Raw genomic sequence first — 20247 nt, 5'->3', positions numbered from 1 at the left:
GTATTTTGTCTTAGTGAATTAATTTGTTTAAAAGTAAGATTTTTACCTTTTCACAACCTTTCTTTTATAAAAATAGCACTTTAAGTCCTTTATATAAAAGAACTTCATTTTAGACCTTAAAACATTATTTTGAAACTTTTGTATCATAAACTTGTTGAAAAGACATTTTAACCCCAAATTTATTTTGTAAACAGCTTTAGCCCTTCCAAAATGATGTTTTCTCGGTTAAAACCCCTAGTTTCGCAACTTTTACAGTTTTGGCCCAAAATAGAAATTATTTACATTTTTTATCCTTTTTTAATTTGAAAAACATTTTTGACCTTTGAAATAGTTTTAACACACTTCAAATCCACTGTTTTACAGAAAATTGCATTTTCAGCCCCTCAAACTTAGAAATCTCGCATTTTGAGGTTTATTGGGCCGAAAAGCCCAAATCTATCCCATTAGGTTCAAAATTTACACTTTAAGTCCCTTAAATATGTTGTTGTTCAGAAAAATTATTATAGAAACTGTTTGGAACCTTTTAACCCTCCAGAAACTATAAATTTGTCGGTTTGTACCCTAAGTTTTGTATTTTTGACATTTTAAGCCCTAAAATGTGTTTTATGTTAGGATATGTTCACCCTAACCTCATAAATTATTTTTGTTGACTTGATTAGTGTATAATAACTTAAGATATGTTTATTTCCTTTCTCATGCCTTAGATCTCGGTTTTTACACACATTTTGATAACATGTTCATCACAAAACACATGATATCACACACATACATGCATCAAATCACACATAGCATACATTTACACATAGATCTACACATTTACTTGTATTCTCCCCCATAAAACTCATAAAAACCGAAAAAGGAAGGGGTATGAAACTCACCTTGAGTTGTGGATCGATTTTGAAGAAGAAAAGAGAAGAGTTTGTTGCTATTTTCGGCTTTAGCAACCTTTCTTGGAAGATCTCGAACTTAAAGAGTTTCTAAGGTGCAAGAACATGAATTCATATGAGTTAAGAAGAGATTTTGATAGAACAAAGAGTCTAGAGTGTGGATCCAAGCATCAATTTACCTAGGATGATGATTTTTGTGAAGAATCCTCCTTGCAAAGCCCTTGAATCTCGAAATTTTTGAAGGAGAAGTGAAGGAATTTGTAGTGTGTTCTTGAGAGTATTGAAGTGAAATAATTTTTGTGTGTGTGTGTGATACTCTCGGCCGAGAGTAATAGAAGAAGAAGAAGAAGAAGAAGAAGAGAGAGAGAGAGTGAAAGAGAAAGAGAGAGAGAAGTGAAAGGATATGTGATGTGTGTAAAACCAACTAGTTTTAATCCTACTAACTTAGACACAAAATAAACACACGAAAGGCAGTGTACCTATCGATTAGTAATATAGTTCAAGCAAGTAGGGTATCGAACACAAGGAACGGTAAAAAATTAAAATAAATGCTAATATTATCTAAATAAAACAAATAACAAAAAGGGGGTTTTCTCTAGCCTTACAAGACTAGAAACTTAATTAGAATAACCAACACACAAATTAACTAACTAGCAACTAAAACAATAAATTACCAACTAAATTCAATAGTAAATAGGACTTCTGTTTAGGTACGACTCATTTGTTCCCATGGATGATTTTAATGTATCGTATTAATTCTTCATTGGCCACCGATTAAGATAATTAGGTTCATGTTCGCTATTCCTAATTCTTAGAAAACAAATTAACTCAAGCAATAGTTGTCTAAATTAACGGGTTTCCTAGATTATTGATTCGGGTTAAGTAAGACTTGTAGTGGTTAACTAAATTGGCCCTTCAATTAAACTCTTGTCGATGTTCATCCAACAAGCTTACACATTAACTTACCTATCTTCTAGTTAATTCTAGTTTCACATTCGTTATTCCTAGACATACAACTATGTGGTCACGTAAATCATATGAACTTAGCAACTAAGAGATGTTCATACAACTTAATTACTGATTTATTAACAGAAGAATAGTTATTGTTAACACATAAGGTTCTTCAACAAGCTTAACAAAATATAATCACCAATTAAAATTAATCCTAATCAAATAATCAATCCATGTTCACTAATTCATCTACCTAAACAGAAGTTATGATTTTTTAGCTCATGATTGCAGTAAACATAAACTCAAAAACGAAATTAAAGTATGTAAACATGATTCAAATAAAAAATTTACTAAGAATAAACCAAAATTGTCTTGATTCTCTTCACAATTGAATGTAGGGTTGATTCTTCAGTTCCTCACGACCTAGCAGCACTTCCAATCGTTTCTCAGCCTCCTAGGGTTTCTCTCCATGCTATGATATCGATCTGAAAGTCCCTTTATATAGATTTTCACAAAAGAGAGGCTACTCGGCGAGTCCAGTGACCTACTCGGCGAGTCCGTCACTTAAAACCCGTGTACGGCAAGTCAGCGCGTCCAGAATTGTGAAAGTTCGATACAACTCGCCGAGTAATCGACCCTACTCGCCGAGTACGTTTCGAATCAGCATTTTCTCAAAACACGAAACTCGTCCGAAATTGTGTCTACTTTTCAGAAAATTTTGAATCTCGTCAATCAGAGTTATGGTTCATGAGATATGGCCAAAACACTGACGAGGGGTCAAGCTGTCCAGCAACATCCTTCTTTCTTCAAAATCCAAGATCCAAGCTTCCAATAGCTAGTTCCGCTTCATTTTCCTTTCGAGTATGTCTTTGTTGCTGAAAATGAAATATTTAATCTAATTAAGCACCTTTTGTTCATTAAATGAGACAAAATCAACATAAAGTATTAAGATCATGCATGAATTTTATAACTAAATATGCCCATATCAAAATACCCCACACTTGACTTTTGCTTGCCCCCAAGCAAAACTGAATTTTAACACATTAGAATCATATAAAACAATCCCAATCGAACCCAGCCATTATGCCAAGACCGCAACGCATGCATTTGTGTCTAAAATTTTTCCTAAAGAACCCCCCATACTCTAAATACTCACAATCCTCATAAACATTCGCCCACTTTTTCCGAACAATGCTCATTTTATGCATCCCTCCGAATCCATCCTCAGAAAACCTCTTAACCTCAAGGTATTTTTGGTTTAGCAACCCAAGCATACATAATCTAGACAATTACAGTTTATGATACCACATTGGATCTCTTTGGAATTCTTCACTTCTTTGACATTTGATCTTTAATTTCTTTGAATTCACCACCTTGTTGTTTGATTTTTTGTATCTTCAACTTTTTTTTTTCCAGAACTTTGATCTTTTAAATTCAACTTTTTTTGATTTTTGGTATCTTCAACTTCAACTTTTTTTTTTTAGTCAAAACCCTACATGCTTAAGCAGGGGCGCTCAACTTCAACCTTTATTGGTTAGCGATAATAATTTTCCTGGATACATTTCTGGTACACGATGCTAAACATATTGCATCCTTCAAACTAAGCGAGGTCTTGTTTTTGTCCCATGATTTCACTAGAATAAGGAAGCCACAAATGCACTAGAACGTATATAGGCTCAACTAAACATTTGGGTTTTCATGCAATCATCAAATATAATACTAGCATGATCCCTAATTTCTTTACCAAAATTTTCTAAATTAATCCTAGCAAATTTTATGCAAAACTTTAAAAATTAACTAGTGTAACCAACTAACCCCCTACCTCACACTTAATCTATGCAATGTCCCCATTGCATATCATGCATGATAAAGAACAATAAAAATAAGGAGAGAATTGGAACAAACTCCCCTGGGATAGTAGTGGTGAGGTTGATATTTATTCTCTTCAGCTCCATCTTCAATTTACTTTAGACATGGGAACAGCTCATCCATGTCTTAGGTGTCAAAATATCGTGTGGTACAGTCTTTATAAAAGCTCCAAACATAAGGGAAAAACTCTTGAAAATGCTCGGAAAATGATCTTCAAAGAATAGAATCAATGCCCATATCAAATGTCATCAAATCTTCAGCTCAAAAGTAAAAAGAATGAGCGACTCGTCGAGTAAGTATGTAGACTCGCCGAGTTGAAGCGTAAATGGCAAAAGAATCGTGAATTTTCACATGGACTCGGCGAGTCCATAAGATGCACTCGGCGAGTAGACCGCTGTGTGACAAAAATTTTATTCTGCCCAAGTCCGTTTCTGATGTATGGGGGTTATATAAACTAATAATTTCCCTCATTTTTCTTTAGGTAATAAACACTATATAACCCTTCTATCAATTAGACTCATAGCTTGACTCAAAACTTCATTTCCTCTCTCGCCTAGATTCGATTTCTCCCTTCGTCAGCCTTAACTCTAGACCCTTACATGCAATCCTAAGCTTCAAACTGAAAAGATCAAAACAACACACAAGTAATAGAAAAAGGAAAACAAACATCAAAATTAAAATCCTAAATTACCCCAATAAACTAGAAGTTTAAAGGAAAAAAAGCAAACTCTAATGACGGGTTGCCTCCCGCAAGCGCTTCTTTTTGTGCGAGTCTTTAGCTGGACTCCCAACTTAATAAACTTCCAATAAAATCAATGTCAATCCATCCGTTGCATTAAATATTTTCTTTGGTGGACCAATTTGTAAAATTTGGCTCTTTACTTCTAAAATTAGCCAAACGAGCTTGAATTCATAAAACCCAAGAATATTAACAAGGGTTGGAACCGGTTGGATACTAATCATAAAAGGATCGTGATTTAGAACTTTCTCCAAAGTTGGAATCGTCACCCCATGCTTCGAAACACAAACCGAAAATACATGGGGCCATGTCGTGGTAATAGTCAAACCACAGCTTGGTTCCTGCAATTCAGCTTGTTCTTGTTCATCATCTAACCCTTCTGCTAGCAATCTTTCCAGCTCCTCCAAGTCTCTTTTTGGATTAAATTCTTCATCTTGTAACTCAGATGTCCGTTGTGTGTTGGGCAAAATGTTATCTAACCATCTTCCAAATTTCTTTAAATCTTCATCTGAGTCATACTCCTCATCTCCTTGCTCAATTTTCAGTACTACTTCCTCAAGAAAAGCATCAAAAGCATCGAGATTTGGAAAATACATAATAAATAAAAATAAAAAATTAAACTAAATAAAAAAATTAATCAACAAATAAAATAAAAAAATGATAACAATTAGCAAATAAAATTAACTTTTTAGAATCGTTCCCCGGCAACGGCGCCAAAAACTTGATGTGTGTAAAACCAACTAGTTTTAATCCTACTAACTTAGACACAAAATAAACACACGAAAGGCAGTGTACCTATCGATTAGTAATATAGTTCAAGCAAGTAGGGTATCGAACACAAGGAACGGTAAACAATTAAAATAAATTTTAATATTATCTAAATAAATCAAATAAAAAAAAGGGGGTTTTCTTTAGCTTTACAAGACTAGAAACTTAATTAGAATAACTAACACACAAATTAACTAACTAGCAACTAAAACAATTAATTACCAACTAAATTCAATAGTAAAGAGGACTTCTGTTTAGGTACGACTCATTTGTTCCCATAGATGATTTTAATGTATCGTATTAATTCTTCATTGGCTACCGATTAAGATAATTAGGTTCATGTTCGTTATTCCTAATTCTTAGAAAACAAATTAACTCAAGCAATGGCCAGTTGTCTAAATTAACGGGTTTCCTAGATTATTGATTCGGGTTAAGTAAGACTTGTAGTGGTTAACTAAATTGTCCCTTCAATTAAACTCTTGTCGATGTTCATCCAACAAGCTTACACACTAACTTACCTATCTTCTAGTTAATTCTAGTTTCACATTCGTTATTCCTAGACATACAACTATGTGGTCATGTAAATCATATGAAATTAGCAACTAAGAGATGTTCATACAACTTAATTACTGATTTATTAACAGAAGAATAGTTATTGTTAACACATAAGGTTCTTCAACAAGCTTAACAAAACATAATCACCAATTAAAATTAATCCTAATCAAATAATCAATCCATGTTCACAAATTCATCTACCTAAACAGAAGTTATGAGTTTTTAGCTCATGATTGCAGTAAACATAAACTCAAAAACGAAATCAAAGTATGTAAACATGATTCAAATACAAAATTTACTAAGAATAAACCAAAATTGTCTTGATTCTCTTCACAATTGAATGTAGGGTTGATTCTTCAGTTCCTCACGACCTAGCAGCACTTCCAATCGTTTCTCAGCCTCCTCGGGTTTCTCTCCATGCTATGATATCGATCTGAAAGTCCCTTTATATAGATTTTCACAAAAGAGAGGATACTCGGCGAGTCCAGTGACCTACTCGGCGAGTCCGTCACTTAAAACCCGTGTACGGAAAGTCAGCGCGTCCAGAATCGCAAAAGTTCGATACAACTCGCCGAGTAATCGACCCTACTCGCCGAGTACATTTCGAATCAGCATTTTATCAAAACACGAAACTCGTCCGAAATTGTGTCTAATTTTCAGAACATTTTGACTCTCGTCAATCGGAGTTACGGTTCATGAGATATGGCCAAAACACTGACGAGTGGTCAAGCTGTCCAACAACATCCTTCTTTCTTCAAAATCCAAGATCCAAGCTTGCAATAGCTAGTTCCGCTTCATTTTCCTTTCGAGTATGTCTTTGTTGCTGAAAATGAAATATTTAATCTAATTAAGCACCTTTTGTTCATTAAATGAGACAAAATCAACATAAAGTATTAAGATCATGCATGAATTTTATAACTAAATATGCCCATATCAATATGCATGGAGACATGTGTAGTTTGCTTGGATATCCCATAGGTATTAAGGCGGTGGCTAGTCCTCCTTAATTCTCAAATTCTTTTTTTTTACTACTTGGGCCGACAGGTAGAGAAGAGAGATGGAGATTTGGGCCTTTTGTGTTTAAATCCATAATATGGAGCCCAAGTTAATGGTTTTCAGCCCATTGGCCCTTTTAGAGTAATTCACGGCCCAAAATTCACCAAAATATGAGTTTTATGGCCCATTAGGGCTATTAAAATTTGTTTTTGGCCCAATAAGGTCCATTTGGGTATTTTATTTCATTCTAGGCCCAATATGGCCCAAAATGTTAAAATAAATCAAAGTGGGTCCAATTAGAGCCTATTTAAGAGTTCTAAGCCCAATATAGTCAAATTGGAAGCTTATTGGTCCATTGGGCCCAATAAGGAAGTCCTAGTCCAAAATGGACTTAAAAAAGGACTTCTTGGGTTTCCAATTATTTGTTGACTATTTGTAGTGCTTGTATGAAGTGTTTCATTGAAATTCTGTTGTCATAGAGTAAGCGTCATGCATGCTTTCATGTTTTTGATTCATAGTTGACATAAGTGTTGTAGTTACAAGGCACCAAAAATTTCTAGTTGTAACAGTTTTGACCTCGTGCATGGATTAAGACCCTTAAAAAGGTCTTAATGGGGTTGGTGGAAACATATGAGACGTGCAAAGGCATAAAGTTGCCAACTTTATGCCCTAGACTATCTTAATAAGCTTAGATCTAACTATTGGACGTGAGAAAATCGAGTATTAAGCACTTCATTGAGAAAGTGCTTAACCTGTTAGTACGCTGGGCGTAACCTAGCGTACGCAGCGCATAAGGCCCAGTGACTCAGTACGCTGCGTGTACCAGGGTGGTAAGCTAAGCGTACGCACAACAGATGGACTTGGATTTCTTTTGGGCCTGATCATATTTTGGGGTTAAGGGGACATTTATCTGTTTTGGACCATGGATGTTATGATTGGGCCTTATTGGGCCATGAGGCCCAATAATGACTTGGGATATGGACTTTAGGCCCATTAGCTAAGGAAGACCTTTTGGGGCTTTGTGAAAGGACTTAGGGATTTGGGTTCCCCCACTTAGATGGTGTTTGATCCTAACATTGAGTAATATTATTATTATTCAGCACAAGTGTCTACGGATTGTTAGGAGAGCGGCCTTCGGATTCTACAAACAAAGGTTAGTTATCTCACCATACCAATGGGTCTAAGGCACTAAGGCCGACCCATTTTATGATATGTGGTACACTAGTTGTAGTAGAGATATGTGGTAATATAGTTAGCATAATGCTAAGTTGTATGCTAGTGATTATGTGATATTTGCATGAAAGACCATGGCGGAGCCCATGACACTTGGATGTAAGACCATGTGGGGGAGTCCATGGTTGTCCGACAGGGAAAGACCATGGGGGAGCCCATGACACTCAGGTGTAAGACCATGTGGAGGAGCCCATGATATCCTTATGTAGGGATATATGGTAGAGATAGCTTTTATAGCTAATCTTATATGGTAGAGATAACTTTATGGCTAACATGATATGTGATATGGTAGAGATAGCTTTATGGCTAATATGATATGTTTTGTGGTAGAGATAGCTTTTATAGCTAATATGGTATGTGTTATGTGGATTGTATGTGAGGTATGCTCTAAGGGACTCACTAAGCATTAGCTTACAGTTTGTGGATTTGTTTAAGGTACTCCTGATCCCAAGGGCAAGGGCAAGGCTTGATGGCGCGACATGCACTCTCTCACCGACATTTTATGGGATACTCTGATGTTTTTAAATAAAGATGTAATGAATGTGGATTTGAAAACAATTGTGTTGGGATTTCATGGTTTATGGAAATGTGTTTGATTTTTTTTTAAATGAAAATTTTTGTTTTAAAATTTTGGGTTGTTACACATATGACATTCATAGCCTTCTCTTTGAGATTGTATACTATCATTCAAATTATATTCTATCTGAATTGAATTCAAAATGTTTAATTTGAATTCATTTTATTCGCGATGGGCTGGATGAGAAGAAACTCTCATGTCGAGTTCTGTAGGAGAGATGGAATTCAAAACAATCTATCGACTATATCCCTAAAAAAACAGATTCTGTAAACAACGTAGAGGAAGAATGAAGGGAATGTCTTATCGAGGCAATGATATTTTTTTGATAAATACGCTTTCCAGGCACTTGAACACGCTTGGATCACATCTACACAAATAAAAGCAGGTCGACGAGCAATGACACGAAATGCATGTCGCGGTGGAAAAATACGGATCCGTATATTTTTGGATAAACCATTTATAGTAAGACCCACAGAAACACGTATGGGTTCAGGTAAAGGCTCTCATGAATATTGGTTAGTTGTTTTTAAACCAGGTCGAATACTTTATGAAATGAATGGAGTAATAGAAAATATAATGAGAAGGGTTATTTCAATAGCAACGTCCAAAATGCCTATACGAGCTCAATTCATCATTTCGAGATAAAAAGAAATAGGCCTTGGGTAAAAAAATAGCAGGTGTAGGTTTCTTTTTCTGGACAAACAATATTTTTTTTCTTCGACCTTTGTATTATAAAAAACAGATGACAAAATGATATGATTCAACCTCAGACCCATTTGAATGTAGCAGATAACAACAAGGCTCGAGAATTAATATGTATTCAAATCATAGGAGCTAGCAATCGCCCATATAATACATATTAATGAGTCATGAAAAAAGTCTTCTAATGTATAGGTTTTTTTTTTTTTTTTTTTTTTTTGAGATTTTAGATTGATGAATAGTGTGTAGGCGTCATGAAAAACTTAATAAATAAGTTATATTATTTTAGATGCTCTTATATTTCTTAGCAAATTTTGCTCGACAATATGCCTTTGTCATCTTATAGCTTCTACTTAGATGTGTAATTTAATCGTTATATGGTTTTCGTGCTTTGATTTTCATTCTACCATTCTACAACTTTTGCTCGACAACCTTTCTTATGTCATGCACTATGTTTTAGTCCGACTGTTTTGTTGGCTCATACTTCAAATGTTGAATATCTTTCTTATAAGAATTGAAAGGAAAGGGTTAATCAAACATATTAGGCTTGATCTTGCTCTTCATTTACCATGATATTCACATTCATGGCTATATGATACATAATCTTCTGAGTTTGCTACCATCATCACTATTGAGTTTAACATTCTTGTTTTATCATGATTATGTATAGTTGACAATGATTTTGTGAACTTAAAGGATGTAACGAATCATCTTAACCATGGTATCTTTCATAAATTGCTTTTAAATGTCAAGGTCTCGTAATATTTTAGTTCCACATTTATGGATAATCATGTGGCAAAATAACTTATAAGGGCAATGAGTTTTGCTATTGTTCACATTCAGTCATTTTTTATACACAATTTACCCAATGAACTTGTTGTAGTTGTTCAAAAGATAACATTGTTACCGGGTAAGGTTTCCGACGAGTATATCACTCCGGTCGTCTTCTCCAATGGTTTTTCCGTCCAAATGATTGTAGGAACAGTTTCAGATCTAAAAAAGATTTCATGAATACTCACTACCATCTGTTCGTTTGTTTTTGAAAACGATTTTAGTTTTTGGGTTCTTCGTTTATGTTTAATTTATGGGTATAGTTTCAAGAACACATTCAAAATTCTTGAGTGTGTTCATCAGTGATTTGAAGGTCCAAAAATCGAAGGGTTGAAGGTCCAGAAAGCAAAGGGTTGAAAGTGCGTGTCAGATTAGGTGTTCATCTTCATCGTGTCCAACAAAACCCAAGAATCAAAATCCTCAAGTTCCAGAAACTGATTTGTCTCAAACTTGTTTGTGTTTTCCTAATCTTCATCTGTTCAGAAACATTTTGGTTTGCACACAATTCTACAAAGATCCAAACAATTTCATAAACGATTTTAGGAACGGTTTCTGATCAGAAAACGATTTCAAGAACACACACTTACATCTTGTTCTTTAGAAATCAACGCAAAATATGGCATCTTATTCATGTGTTTCAAGAACAAACCAAGAAATTGAACGACTTCTTGTTCCTGAAAGCCCAGAAACGTACCCCTTGAAATCGAAGGTTTGATATTTCTGTTGAAAAAAAAACATATGAATTTTTTTTAGCACAACAAACATCTGAAAACCATTTTCTGGGTAAGAGCTTCATGAAATTAAGATCTTCTTTTCTTTTAAAATTGTTTCTGATGAATGAACACTAGATTTTAGGGGTTTTGATTCTTAGGTTTTGGGTTTGGATTTAGATTTTGAAATCGATTTCAAAGAGCACATGCCAAAAAAAATCTACATTTCGGATTTGTGTTCATGTGTGTGTGTATGTTCAAATTGCCCGGAAAATTCAGTGTTCATTAGAAATTTTATGTTTGGTGTAAAATTCATAGGCTTTGCTAAAAAAATTAATTTTGACCGGGTAACGTTATGTTAGCCAGTCATAATGATATATTATGACAACATCAATAAGTTAAATGATAAATGTTGTACAAATAAAAGCAAAACAAAACCAAAAATTTGTTATATTTCTGAGTTATTTTTCCCTAATTTTGTATAGAAAATTAGCTAGGTATGAAGGTCTAAAGCAAAATGAATTAAGATTAGTAATTATGGTTTTAATCAATTTTGTTTTATCTTTATTTTTCAAACATGAATGTATTTTTATTTATTCAAAATGATAATTTTATGTGTATTTTACCCAATTTTATATCTCGATAAGAACCTTATTAGAAAACAAAGTCCCAATAAACACCATTTCTGCAAATGTTTTGGTCAATATACAACGTTAGCATATTAACTAATAGTACAAGGACTCTTTTGTAATTAAAATTTTCTTTCTAACAAACTGGGGACATTGCTTAAAATGCGCCGGGAGCGCACTGCGCTCCTTCATCGTCTCCTTCACTCGCTCCCAGCATTCACTGACCTTATACATCTACTCTCTCTCTCTCTCTCTCTCTCTCTCTCTCTCTCTCTCTCTCTCTCTCCATACATGTATGCATCTATATCTATATATTATATATATAAACTCTGGGTCAGATTATTAAATAGCCGAATTGGCTACGAAGATACAGCAATAGGAATTCAACCCAGATCAGCTTAGTCAAACCCCATGTCCAGTTTCCATATTTAGTCTTCAACCGAACGCTTAGGGCTCGTATTTATTGATTGGTTCCCTCAAAATCAAAAAAATATATACATTTTGTATACACATAACATTGAATCACATAGGAAGGTTTATCTTGATCTTAATGGATCCACCTATAATCAATGAGACTTCCTTCTCAGCAGCGAATCCTTCTTCTTACAGTTTAACTGAGATTTGGCCGTTTTCCTCCATCAATGGCGGTGGCAATGAGGGATTGGGACTGAAGATGGGCAGCAGCTTTATCAATGGATTTGTGGAACCAGGTAACAACCGCGATGAGGAATCTTCGGTGACGGAGCAGAGTGGTGGCGGAAGGAAGCGGAGGGATGCTAATTCTGAAGACGAATCTTCAAAGCTTGTCTCTACTAGTAGCGGCAATGATTTGGTAATTTCCAAATTTATCTACTCTTTTCTAATCTTATTTTTATTTCTAGCTGAAACAGATGTTTCCAAACATCGACCTCCTGTTCTGGAACTGAAATTGCCGCTAAATTTCGTTCGAAAATCTCCCAACTGTTTTCCCTCAAATTTCATTTCCAGATAAATTAGGGTTCACACCAAACCTTTCTATGCGTTTATTTAGACGCGTTTCAATTTTCAAACAATAAAGGATACCAAAATCTATTTGAATCAATCTTGAAATATTATTATTGGCATCTTGTAAACGATTTACAGTATCTTACTGTTCATGGGTCTTTTGAATTCTGAGTCTGTAATGATGGGTACCTTTCCATATCCGATCTTTTCGATTTCTGTGCTTACTGTAGACTTTTCATTTGGTCCTACCTTCAAATCTTTCGACTCTTCTGTGAATATTTATTTTGCGATTAAATCCATCCTTGACCATCAATTATATTCCTCTTGCTGATTGTTTCCACAAATTTAGATCCAAACGAGTTATTAATTCCATTTATGAACAGAGCAACTTGAATGGAAAAAGAACGAAGATGTCTGAATCTAAAGATGAACTGAGTGGTTTAAAAGTTGATGGAGAAAACAGTAAACCTTCAGAACCACCTAAAGACTACATCCATGTCAGAGCAAGAAGGGGTCAAGCCACAGACAGCCATAGTCTTGCAGAAAGAGTAATTTTTTTCCATTTATTATCCCTTTCTTTTATATATTTGATTATATTCCCACTTTTTTATAACTCCATGTTCATTATCTAATCCCATTTTTAACAGGCTAGGAGAGAAAAGATTAGTGAAAGGATGAAAATTCTTCAAGATTTGGTCCCTGGGTGTAATAAGGTGCACCACGGATTCCGATTTCTTTGAATCTGGTTATTTTGGCCTAAAAAGATTGAAAAAAAACGACTAATTATTCACTTGTTTTGTTGTATTAGGTTATAGGAAAAGCACTTGTACTTGATGAAATAATCAACTACATTCAATCACTCCAACATCAAGTCGAGGTAGTTTGTCACTATTTTCATCTCAAATTTACAACTTTCTGTATGATAAAAATCCTAAATTGTTGATATATTCCATGTTATAGTTCTTGTCTATGAAGCTTGAAGCTGTAAATACAAGAATGCACTCTCCCATTGAAGGGTTTCCTACAAAAGATGTAAGTATTAAACACCTTTATTATTTAAGTGACATAAATGCAAAAATAAAAACAAGTTTGATCTGTAGCGAATCATTTCTAGGAATTTGTAGAGTCTACAGATGAGTTTGAGGAAGTATTGGACCACAAAAACTTTTGTCATTCACAAGCTTTAATCTTGTTTAATGGAGTTTGGACCACTTTGCACTACATCTTGACTCTTTTCTTGTGGTTCTGTTTTCACTTGATTGGGTTATTGAGTCACAATCTGATTCCTTATATCTTAAAGAGAAAAGGGTCACGTTTCTTTTGACTTTTTAAGGTCAAACGAGTTATAGTTTTGACTTCATAATTGACATGAATTGTTTTCAGATTGTGCATCCACAACCCTTTGATGCAGCAGCACTTCTGTTTGGGTCACAAGCAGCACGTGAATATGGTCAAGAATCACAACCAGAGTGGCTTCATATGCAATTAGGAAGTAGCTTTGAGAGAGCAACATAAAGTCAACATGAAGCATAATTGTTAGTCAATCAGAAAGTTTGCAATTCTGAGGTATGTAATATGTATGATTATTATTGTTATATGAACTCATATCAGATTACTCGTGATATTTAGGCTAATATAAAATGTATGATCTGTAAAAAATTGCAAATTCTGAATGACTCCTTTGATGGATCAAAACTACTCGTGTTGGGGCGAAAAGTGGTTTTACATGTTCTTTTTCTTTTTTGCTTTTTGCAATATGCAAAAAGATTGTTTCTGTGAAATGTACTAATTAGCAATTTAATGTTTTTTCTTAACATAACATTCATTGTTTTAAATTCCATGATATTTGAGGTTCTTAAAAAGATTTTTAGTTTGTGCATTATGGAAACTTTTAGTATGTAAAGACAATAAGAAATTGACCAATAGGAGAATATGATCAAATACCAAGCATTAGGAACATAATTGATGTATGGGGTCTGGTGTTTGGAAATGAATGTTAGGATAAAGGTATTTTATAACATCGAGGTAAAGATGCATGAGAAATCCTAAAGTTTGATGGAAGCATAAGCAACAAAAGTACATTGCTTAAATGGAACATAATAGAAGTACGATGCCCACATGGAAAATAGATAAAGCATGAGCATTATATGTATTTGGTAATGTACTTGTTGGTACAGAAGTGTCTCAATATGATGGACATGCAATTATTGGAATGTAATACAAGAGTATGAATACAAATGAGTAGCATTCCAAATAAGCATGACGAAATGAAAAAAATCATTTAAGTTAACCAAACGAACGAACAAACATGAACATATAAACGAACGAATTTTTTTGTTCATGTTCATTCATTTAACAAGTTACTTTGTTTGTAGTTGTAAAGATGCAAAATGAACATAAATGAACGTAAATGAACATAAACATTCAAATCAAAAACATAAAACTTAATTGTCAACACTTCTTATATGTTGACAATAATACATTCACACTTTGATCATAACACATGGATATACCACATAAGGAAACATGATTAGACATTGCTACCATGTCGATGTATTGCATTTATGAATTGCGAGGTTTTGATTTCAAGAGATGGACTCATCAGTAGTGTGATGCTTATTTATCATAAATCGGTGCGATTAATAAAATTCAACGAATATTTGGTTCTTTGATACGACACGACATGGACATCCTGATTTTCTATGTTCTAGAGACTTGTATGTAACTATTGAGAGCAAAGATATTATACAAAATGTGTGTATTCGCCAAAAAGTTTTCTTTTAGTTCAAAACGATCAATATGTAGAATTAGAACAAGTGATTGTTAAGATTCGTGCAAGAACATCCACTTTGAATTTGAAAGAAAATGTTCAAAAACATATTTATTCTGGTTCAAAAAACAGAACGCATCGGAATATTGATTTATACCATGCACCTGAATTTATAAATGGTAATACTCATCTCTTACAAAAAACAATTCATTTGTGGATATTATTAGGGGAGCCGTGGAGATACAGTCTAAGCCCTTGTTCGATCCACGATGATCAAGATCAAATGAACGTTTATTCTGTCAAGCCAAAATATATTGCTAACCCTTCAATAACTAATAATCAAGTGAGACAAATTTTTTTAGTTTGTATTTCTCTAAATATGATTCATGATTATTCAGAACTGAATGGATTGCTACTGATTAGATAGCAATCATAGATTGCCATTTTAGCAAGACTTCATCAAATACTTGTTGGTGTGAGTCAAGGAAAGAACATGATGTGCATTTGATACGTAGCAATGAATTCATGTCATCAAATGGTTATCTATTCTGATATCATTTTGTATATTTGTTGTGATGAACGGCCGCTTCGGGAAACATACCAAAGCATCAAAAAGTGTGTTGTGATGATTTGTATTCATCATAGGAAATATCGAATAGTAATGCTTCTAATCTAATTTATTAAAAAAATTTAAGTGGTGTATATATTATAAAAATGAGACTTTAATCAAATTTTAATGAAAATGTTTTTATTTTCAAAATCAAATTTTTAAAAGAAAGTTGTTCTATATATTTTGTAAGGTTCTAAATAGTATTAAACGTAGCATGCCAGCGAAGTCCTTTTTTTTTTTTTTTTTTTTTTTTTTTTTTAATAAAATGTCAAACTATCATACTCCTTAATCTAATTCTAAACACCACTTATGTCTCCTAGTGAGACTTAAACCCATAACCTCTCATTTGAGAGAGTCACTTATTACCGCTAGGCCAAAGACCCTTGGTAGTGTGTCAGCAAAGTCAAACTTCAAGTTTTACGAGACATAACAAGGTTACAACATTTAAAGGTGTGACTTAAAAGACAATTATGTTTACAATTTCTTATTATATGATACTAAGTGAATATTCACGTGTTGTACATACACAATTATATAGTAAAAACATCGACATACGTGTTATTAAAATAACTATATCAACTTCTTTAACTATGAAATTTTTATTCTTACATTAAATTGATTTAAAACATTGTAATTGTTTCAAATATATTATAATATAAACATACTAAAAATCACATCATCTCAATAGCTTATATCCAGGCCGGCCCTAGAGCACGGGCAAACTGGATGACTGCTCCGGGCCTCGTCAAAATCTACTCCGAGCCTCGTCAAAATTTGGGGTCTCTACGTGGTATGATATATAATTGTAAATAATATAAAATATAATATGCAAAAGAAAAACAAATTTACTTGTAGTTGAGATGGTTATGCAGCGAAGTTTGTATTGAAGAGACCCGTGTTCAATTCTTGCTTTTGACATAATTTTGAAATTTTATACATTACACTTTTAAAATTTTTTGGCGTGCCCGCTTCATATTTCAAGAAGCAATCATGAATGTTTTGATGAAGTCCCCTCGTTATACATGACTTCACAACAGTTTAAATGAGTGAATTAGCCATCATGACATTTGTTTTATCTATTCATTTGTTTTTCTTGGTGATGTTTTTTTAATACATACAAATCCACTATTGTTGGATCTGAGTTGGAGTTTTTTTTGTTGATATATCAATCTACAAATTTTTAAAGTTTGATTAGATTGATTTCTGATTCCAACTTACCTGCATAGATGGTCTTCAATTCTTCTGACAAATCTTATTCAGTTCGGGTCTGACCACTGTGAGCCTTTAAAGATGCTATAAAATGGATCCTTATTGGCAGTTGATGGTTTCTGAAAGTCATCTTGGATTTTTTTTTGTGGGTTTTGACTCTAATTCATTGGTGTTGTTGTCGAGTTTTAAATGTTAATGCCTCATTTTGTAATGCACACTTTGGTGGTTTTTTTGCTTTTGGTCCGGGTCTGGACCATTTTACCCTTGGGGGTTACTTAGCTTTGTTGTGTATTCCTTGGATCTGTTGTGTATAGAGTTAATTCAATTGTTGATCTCTAACTGTATTTACAATGTTAATTCATAGAGCCTTATATATTTTACCTAAAATTGACCATTTTACCCCAGATGCTATTTAGAGGCGTTTTGGGCCTAATACAATGGCTTTTGTTGTGATGAAATGTTAAATTACATGCATAAACTTCATTTTTTTAGTGTTATGGTTACTTACTGGTCTACTTTTCTTTGGTTGGTTGCTTGACCAATTTTCCCTTGAGGGTAGTTTTGTTATAACTCTCGATTCTGTTGTAAGATTAGTGGGTTTACAAGAATCATTACATCCAAGTCCAATATTCTTAAATACAAATCTTTGTTTAGTTTTTTGTTTTAATTTTTTTTTGAGAAACCATATTTCCTAAATCTTTTTTGTAACACTCCATTTGAAATTAAAATAAAATAAGTAAATAAATAATAAAATTCTAAAACCCTAAGTTGTAAATTGTATTTTATTTTATAATATTATAGCCAAAATCAATAAATATTTAGCAAGGTGTTGGCTTTGGGGAGTTAAAACGTCATAATTTTGGAATTTGGGGATTAAAAGTGTAAGTCTGGATTGGTTTTGTAAAGATTTTCAGAAGTCACAAAGTGTTTGGTAAATGTTGGACTTAAAATTTAAGGATTTTGGAGGCTAAGGGGTTGAATGATAACATATGGACTTAAGTTGAAAATAATTTGTAGAGGAAGGGCTATTTGGTTAAATCTGGACTTAATTTGAAAGAAAAAGGAGAAGGAGGGACCGATTGTGCCATTATGGGATGAAGTTTCATGGAGTCGGGGTATATAACCTGTCACCTTCCAGGTAACCCTAACCCTAACATTAAGAGTCAGCCGCCACCTTCTTTCTCTACCTCCAGCCGCCGCTATCGACTCCGACTACCGAAGTCACCACTACGAACCATTGTTGTCAGTGAAAACGTTCACTGTTGTTGTTCCATTTCCGCCGCCGCCGACGGACCATGGTTGTAACTGCTGCCGTTCGTGGCTAAAGAAGAACGGACCTCTCCCATCTTCTACTCTATTCTGTTCTGGTGCTACGTTACTGCTGTGGTTCCAACGACTATTCCGCCGCCTCCCTTCTATTCGACTACCACACGTAACCACAGGGGTGGCCGAGATTGGGTGCGTATTTGGTGAGGATAATCATATTTCGGTGTTGTGTGTGTGATTTTAAGGCGTAAAGATGCGTGTTTCAGTCGAAGGGTGGGTGTAGATGGCCAGAATATGTAAATAACCACCATGACAACCAACCATGGTGGTTGTCGCCATGTTACCTCCATTTGCCGCCACCAGCCACCATGAGAGGTAGATGTGTGTGTGAATTGGTGTTATGTGCATGTTAATTTCAGTTGAAGTGTTGTTTGGGTGTTTCTTGGCCGGACTTCATGAGAAAAGCTACCACCACCACCGTGAGGTGGTGGATGTCACCTCCAACCACCGCCTGCCGCCACGAGGGTGGCTGAGTGAGTGTGTGTTTGTGTGTGTTATTTTATGTGTGTGTTCATTTGTATATTATGTTGTACAATTGTATTTTGGTCGGAATAATTAACGAAATCTGTCACCACCACCATGAGCCACCGTTGACCACCACTACCCGAGGTGGTAGTGGGTGGTGCCCGACTTAATTAACAATTAATTAACCTAAAAGCTTAAAAAATGGACTAGTTGGAACGCGATTGGGTTGGAAACCCTAATTAAGGTTTAGAAAACCCTAATTTTTGGATATGTTAATTTGGAATTGTCGGGACCCGCATGTTTGGACCATTGGATTGGAATTATGACTTAATCCCGACCACATTGTATGTTTGACCTAGTAGAGTGATGGACCTAATGGATTAAGTATTTAATGGGTTAAGTAAGAACACTTAACCCTAATCGTCATTTTATGTGAAAACCCTAATTTTGCTTGGGCCTTGAGTTGGGCCTTTCTATTGGGCTTTGGTGATTGGGCTATTGATGGGCCATCCAAGAACAAGTATATGGACTAGAATATTTGGATGGGCTTTAGGGTAAGGCCCATGTGAGGGGTTTGGGCCTAATTTGAAAATTTGGGCCATAGACGAGCCAATTGGGCCTTGATGATTATGAGACATTGAACCATCAGAATGCCAAATGTCGGGACTAGAATAAATGGTTCGACCTTAGGGTAAGAGCATGTAAAGGTCCAAATTTGGCCATATGTTGGGCTTTGGTTCATTTTTTGACTTTTGGATCCTTTGGATTGGGCCTTGGCTTGAATCAAGCTAAGTTAGGGGTAAAATAGTCTTGTTATTTTGATGTTGACAGTTCGGAAATCTGTCATCCAGCAGCTAGATTTTTGTCCGCAGGACTTCAATAGTGTGAGGTGAGTTACCTTCCTGTAGAAGTGAGTCAAAACACCAATGTGGACCCAATAGTAGTTATTTATAGTTAGATAATTGTCGTTGTCATAATTTTATGGTATATCACTATCTGTTATGATATATGTGCTAGTATGTTATGATATTATGTGATACTGGTAGGGGGTGAAATAGACCCCATATCCGATCGATAAGACCGAAGGGGTAGGTCGGGCACCTAGATATGTCTGACAGTATGATTATGTATGTTATTATATGGTAGTGGTAGGGGGTTAAATAGTCCTCGTAACCGGTCGAAAGGACCGAAGGGGTAGACCAACACCCAGATATGCTAGGTAGTATGTGATTTATGTGTATATGCTAGGGTATTATGTGGTAGTGGTAGGGGTAAAATAATCCTTGGTTACCAGTTGAAAGAGACTGAAGGGGTAGGTCAGCACCCATATATGCTAGGCAGTTACCGGTTGAAAGAGACCGAATGGGAGGCCAACACCCAGATATGCTAGGTAGTTACCGGTTGAAAGAGACCGAAGGAGTAGGCCAACACCCTGGTAT

At 34.8% G+C, this 20247-nt stretch overlaps 1 protein-coding gene across 1 annotated transcript; it reads left to right on the top strand.

Annotated features, from left to right (window-relative positions):
* Positions 1-11639: 11639 nt before the first annotated feature.
* On the top strand, positions 11640-14155 carry LOC145043008 (transcription factor bHLH79-like). The gene is made up of 6 exons (XM_078991543.1): positions 11640-12276; positions 12812-12976; positions 13076-13141; positions 13237-13305; positions 13389-13460; positions 13812-14155. Exons 1-6 carry the CDS (start codon positions 11995-11997, stop codon positions 13941-13943), a joined length of 786 nt encoding a protein of 261 aa, XP_078847669.1. The 5' UTR covers positions 11640-11994; the 3' UTR covers positions 13944-14155.
* The last annotated feature ends 6092 nt before the right edge of the window (positions 14156-20247 follow it).

This window comes from Lactuca saligna, chromosome 4 (genome assembly GCF_052625555.1).
Source record: "Lactuca saligna cultivar CGN05327 chromosome 4, ASM5262555v1, whole genome shotgun sequence".
Taxonomy (NCBI): domain Eukaryota; kingdom Viridiplantae; phylum Streptophyta; class Magnoliopsida; order Asterales; family Asteraceae; genus Lactuca; species Lactuca saligna.
This window is presented reverse-complemented; position numbering and strand designations above follow the sequence as displayed.